Source organism: Garra rufa, chromosome 9, assembly GCF_049309525.1.
Source record: "Garra rufa chromosome 9, GarRuf1.0, whole genome shotgun sequence".
NCBI classification, from domain to species: Eukaryota; Metazoa; Chordata; class Actinopteri; order Cypriniformes; family Cyprinidae; genus Garra; species Garra rufa.
Genome location: NC_133369.1, coordinates 45,145,756 through 45,151,400, shown reverse-complemented (window position 1 = coordinate 45,151,400; position 5,645 = coordinate 45,145,756). Strand labels below are relative to the sequence as shown.

At 32.7% G+C, this 5,645-nt stretch overlaps 1 protein-coding gene across 1 annotated transcript; it reads right to left on the bottom strand.

The window, feature by feature from the left end:
- Positions 1–664: 664 nt before the first annotated feature.
- On the bottom strand, positions 665–5,050 carry dctn3 (dynactin 3 (p22)). Its single transcript, XM_073847675.1, has 7 exons — positions 4,892–5,050; positions 3,060–3,144; positions 2,868–2,954; positions 2,139–2,222; positions 1,503–1,561; positions 1,315–1,374; positions 665–1,160 (listed from the first exon to the last, which is right to left on the bottom strand). Exons 1-7 carry the CDS (start codon positions 4,991–4,993, stop codon positions 1,074–1,076), a joined length of 564 nt encoding a protein of 187 aa, XP_073703776.1. The 5' UTR covers positions 4,994–5,050; the 3' UTR covers positions 665–1,073.
- Positions 5,051–5,645: the final 595 nt, after the last annotated feature.

The window sequence follows — 5,645 nt, the reverse complement described above, 5'->3', positions numbered from 1 at the left end:
CCTTGCAAAAATATTCACACCCCATTTTTTTCACATTTTGTTATGTTGCTGCTATATTTTAAAATGCTTTTAAATTACTTTTTTTTTTTTTACCACACGCACACGCCTTTCCAAATAATACCCATTCAATTGAATTTGCCTCAGGTTAATTTTACTTGAAACGTAGCAACGTCTACAAGCAATACGAATGCTCCTGAGCTACATTTCAATACTTATGCAACAGAATTTTTTTTTTTTTTTTTTTAATAAATTAATTAATAATTTAGCAAAGATGCTAAAAATGTTTTTTCCTTTGCCATTATGGTGTATGGAGTTTAGATTGACATGGTAAAAAAAAAAAGTAATTTAAAAACAGTTTAAAATATAGCAGCAACATAACAAAATGTAAAAAAAAAATGGGGTGTGAATATTTTTGCAAGGCACTGTGAATGCAAGTTATTTAAAACATCACTCAGCTTTGCTATCTTTCGTAGAGAAATCAGGTTGACGGAATGATTTAATACCTAATTTAGTGTTAAAAGTTCAATCCGTTTACTTGTTTCAACTTGCAATAATACTGTGAATGCAGTATTGTTAAAGGAGGTGTGGCTGTGTTTGGCAGTCACTCATAAAGATGTAAAAACTAGATGTATTGTTGAAATAAATAAGACAAATACAACATAAATACTACATCAACACTTTTTTTTTATGTATGGTTATTTTAGGTAGTGAAACTTTTCTAAAGGCAGTAAAAAAAGCCTCATAGACACATCATTCCTTGCAACTGCTGGAATAAATAAAGAGCAAAATGAGTTTACTTAGTGGAGAATGGTTGGAATACATTTTCCAAGCAGAGAAATGTTTCTGTAAACACAAATGTAATGAGCATATAATTATTTATAATACAATAAGATGACCGTATTTGTACATAGTGACTCAAGATTTAGATAAGGGTAGTTCAAAGGCCTTAAACAACAATTACTTACAGCAATGTATGTTTGGGAATGACAGTGCCGTTCTAGTAATCATATCTCTGATGAAGTGTGAACAAAATGCAACATTTTACAATGAACCGTTATTCTAAGCATAGCATCCTAGTCTATCTGCTGGCCTTGCTTGGGTCCTTCCAGCTTCCGAAGAGTTTCATCCCACTGTGAAAACTGTTTTGATAAAAGAAACATCTGTGGAAGAAGTTAAGGATAATAAGGCATTCATGTGAAAGCATTCAGAAGTTATAGAAGGAGCTTAATGTGTGCCGTTTCTTGCTGCAGGGAGTTATCAACACGTGGCAAGCGGTACAATAATAAAACACAGAAAGACTGAAAGTAAGGATACCATTTTGTTGTATTCTTCAAACAGCTTCTTCACTTCAGCAGACAATTCTTCATTCTGGTCCTGTGGAAATCAATCAGAGACGATACATGTTTACATTGAATGACAAAGCAGCATGCTTTAGGTGAAGCACACTAATATACATGTATAATTTTTTTTTAGAAAATAAAAACCTCCATATTTTTTGTTACCTGCTGTTGAATGTGAATTTGTGACAACCGCTGCACTTTTGTGGTCAGCTCTGGAACCGCTGTGATGCCATGATGTAAGGGGAAAAAATATAAATAAATAAAAAGTGTTGTTACTAATTCATCTAGATAACCTTAGCCATATTTAAAGAGAAGAGTTGTTTACATATGTGACCCTGGAGCACAAAACCAGTCTTAAGTAGCACGGGTATATTTGTAGCAATAGCCAAGAAAACATCGTATGGGTCACATTATCGATTTTTCTTTTATGCCAAAAATAATTAGGATACTAAGTAAAAATCATGTTGCATGAAGATATTTAGTAAACTTCCTACCATAAATATATCAAAACTTAATTTTTGATTAGTAATATGCATTGCTAGGAACTTCATTTGGACAACTTTAACATCAGTTTTCTCAATAATTAAATTTTTTTTTTTTTTTGCAACTTCAGATTCCAGATTTTCATATAGCCAAATATTGTCCTATCATACATCAATGGAAGCTTATTTATTCAGCTTTCAGAGATGATGTCCAAAATATCTATAATATTTCAAAAAGATTGAACCTTTTGACTGGTTTTGTGGTCCAGGATCACATATCGAACAAATACTGAGTAATAGTCGGTCAGTGTTTCACCTTTAATGTGGTTGCTGTCCAGAAGAGGCTGCAGATTGTGCACCTGCTCCAATAATGTGGCCTGAGAACGCAAAAACTCTTCCTCTGTAGATAAAGATTGAGAAGCTTAGATCAGTCCATTCAAAATGTGATTTCAGTGGTCCTAAACCAGCGAATCAATCTCATTATTCTGGCATTTGTTCTTGCAATTTTGTTTATGTGTCACAATTTTGAAGTCACAACTGTCTGTTGCAGAAAAAAAACTGAATTATAAGACATAAACTCACAATTACAAGTTTTTAACTTGCTATTACAAGAAAAAAAAGTCGCAATTGTATTTTGTCAAAGTAACAGAAGCTGGTCAAATTAGCTAGCATTTGCTCTTATTCTTACAAATCGTGAACAAAGCGATACGAGGTAAAAGAACATACAGTTCAGATTACAATAAATAAAGGTTCAACTGCAATGAAGATAAACATTGTTTGAGCTGAATATAACGTGTTTGGTGAAATGAATTATTGCTGATTGAAAGCATGACATGATTAAACTTCAAAACATTTAGAAAAAAAAGCACATTTTCTTTTTCATCCTGTGTCATGTTAACGATTATACATATTGTTGGGTCTATGTGGTACATTGAAATAAGAGCAAGGATTTTTACAATTTCAATTAACATCTAATGCAAAATCAGGGACCTGAAGCAAAACCAGCTAGGAATAAGTGATCGCATGTGAAAATCATAGTACTAACCTGCTAGAATAAACTCCAGTTTCATTGCATCTGGCACAGCAATGAAATCTGTGAACTGGGGGTCCAAATACTTCAGCAAATCTTCAACTGAGAGAAAAGATAGATTGAAAAAATGACGATGCAACATATTAAAACATGAACTTTTGAAATATTTTGATCTCAAATGTTACTGATTAACTGGGAGGCTCTCACTTTTCTTGTGAAGGATCTTGACACGCTCTCTCTTGTTTGCTGTGTTTGCCAGAGCAGCACCGATCCTGGTGAGTGATTCAGCACACTGAAGGAAAGACAGACTGATTAGAAATTAGTTACAAATGGACATGCATTTTTCTGTCTATTTAGATCAATAGATTTCAATTACAATACATATTTTTAAAGGCTGTTTTCTCGAAATGAGTTTTTTCTCCTACCCTGAGCCATAAATCTCCACTTCAGCAGCGCTTACACACACCAAACTGTACATTTTTATTCTTGGCTATATTTTGCAGGTTTTTACAGAGGGATTTGTTCATATATAATTTGCTTGATTTTATACAACATTTTATTCCCCCAAAAACTGTAGTAATTTTTATATATATATATATACACACACACATACATACGCATATTTTTAAAACGTCTTATTCCCTTACGAAAATTAACCACAGTTTTATTGTAGTAAAAGTGACGTAAAAGTGTTTTTTTTTTTATTTATTTATTTTTTTTTTGACGTATTGACTGCCATTTGTATAACCACAGTTTTACCACAAATACCATGGTTAATTTATGGTTAATGTATCGAAACCCTGGTTAATGTTTGTGTAACTATAGTAAACATAGTTTTTTTTTTTTTTTGTGGTAAAACCATGGTTAATTTTCATAAGGGTTCTGGCGTGTAGATTAGTGTACAGGTTGATGTGCTATTCACAACGTTTCTAAAACATTTTATTTTGGTTAGACTGCATTATTTTCATTCATTACATTTATTTTAGGTTTGGTTTCTAAAATGTTTTCCTGTAACATTACCTAATTGCAACTAACTGTTATATATACTGCAAATCAATATACTGTGAAAAGTTGTATGAACGTTTTGTTTTGGGGATCCTGTGCTCCCCAAATATTCAGATGGTTGACCAAATAAAGCTTTTTTTAAGCAACATAGGCCCTATGCATAATCTAATAGACTCTAGCCTTTAGCCTTACAACAAACATCAGTCATATAAATCTTTTTCAATAAAAGAAATGTCTTCTTAGTTTTATTGTTCTTTATAGAAATGAAAGAATCTTTAAATTAAGTAATTTTACATGTGATATATATTTATATGTAAACATATATATGTATGTATATATATATATATATATATATATATATATATATATATATATATACACATACACACTGTTTTCTGTCTGTTCTACGTTTTTTTGTAAAAACGTGACTCTAATGTGACAAAAAATTATTAAAAATTTTAAAACTGACTTCATCCAGTGTTTAGATTTTTGTACTAGAAAAGTATGCAAATTAGCGCATATTTCATTAATTAATGCTTCATTTGCATATTTAAACCTAACATTTTAGAAAACTTGCAAAACAAAAAATGTTTGCAATTATCAATGTACTCAATTAACTGGGTAAGTGAGGTGATAACTATTAGTATATGTTTTTACCCTATTCACCTGCAGTGTCTCGCTTTAATGTGCACTAGTCAGTGTTAGATCAGAGAGGAATCATCATGAATCCTCTGTTTATGTGTCATGAGTCCTGCTGCCACGCCCGCAGTATAAACAGCTCTCACTACTGCATCAATACAGCCACCAAATACAACAAATGAGTTTCTGAAACAGCTAATGTACATACTAAAGCAGTATTATCATCAACAAGAATGACTGATATTATGGTCTAAACATCATCTGTCAAATCAACAATAAACACTGACGCGCTGCAGCTGACACACACACACACACACACACACACACACACACACACACACACACACACACAGAACGGTTAACGTTAGGTTTTACGCGTGTCTGAGATCAATCACCTTCACTGGCTTATTGGTTTTTCCTCCTCTTTCGCCATAAACGCGTTTTTCGAGAACTTGCAGGCGAGCGTCCAGGTCGTCAACATTGTTTTTTCCTTCCATTTTGTTGTCCGGTAGCGTTTCTCAAAACCGGAAGTGAGTCTTTGGAGAGCGTCTTCTTCGGCTCGTCAACAGCAGCGGTCACGTCAACGTCCGCCGCAACTGCTGCCACCGCCAAAAGATGACAGTTTTGTAAATAGTGTCTAAACATATTAAAGAAACAAGGTATCTATCTATCTATCTATCTATCTATCTATCTATCTATCTATCTATCTATCTATCTATCTATCTATCTATCTATCTATCTATCTATCTATCTATCTATCTATCTATCTATCTATCTATCTATCTATCTAATATACAAACAGAACGTGCCATATAAGATTTATTCAGGTTGAATTTTTGCATTGTCATAACGTTTTTTAAACGTCTTATTCCCTTACGAAAATTAACCACAGTTTTATTGTAGTAAAAGTGACGTAAAAGTGTTTTTTATTTTTATTTTTTGGCGTATTGACTACCATTTGTATAACCACAGTTTTACCACAAATACCATGGTTAATGTATGGTTAGTGTAGCGAAACCCTGGTTAATGTTTGTGTAACTATAGTAGTAAACATAGTTTTTTTTGTTTTATTTGTGGTAAAACCATGGTTAATTTTCATAAGGGTTCTGGCGTGTAGATTAGTGTACAGGTTGATGTGCTATTCACAAC

What these genes read in the sequence shown, in the direction of transcription:
- dctn3 (XM_073847675.1), bottom strand. Translation starts at nt 4,993, where the DNA reads ATGGAAGGAAAAAACAATGTTGACGACCTGGACGCTCGCCTGCAAGTT. An exon ending in ACTGGAGTTTATTCTAGCAG is followed by an intron (nt 2,223 to 2,867) that starts GTTAGTACTATG and finishes CTTTATCTACAG; the next exon opens with AGGAAGAGTTTTTGCGTTCT. An exon ending in GGACAGCAACCACATTAAAG is followed by an intron (nt 1,562 to 2,138) that starts GTGAAACACTGA and finishes ATGGCATCACAG; the next exon opens with CGGTTCCAGAGCTGACCACA.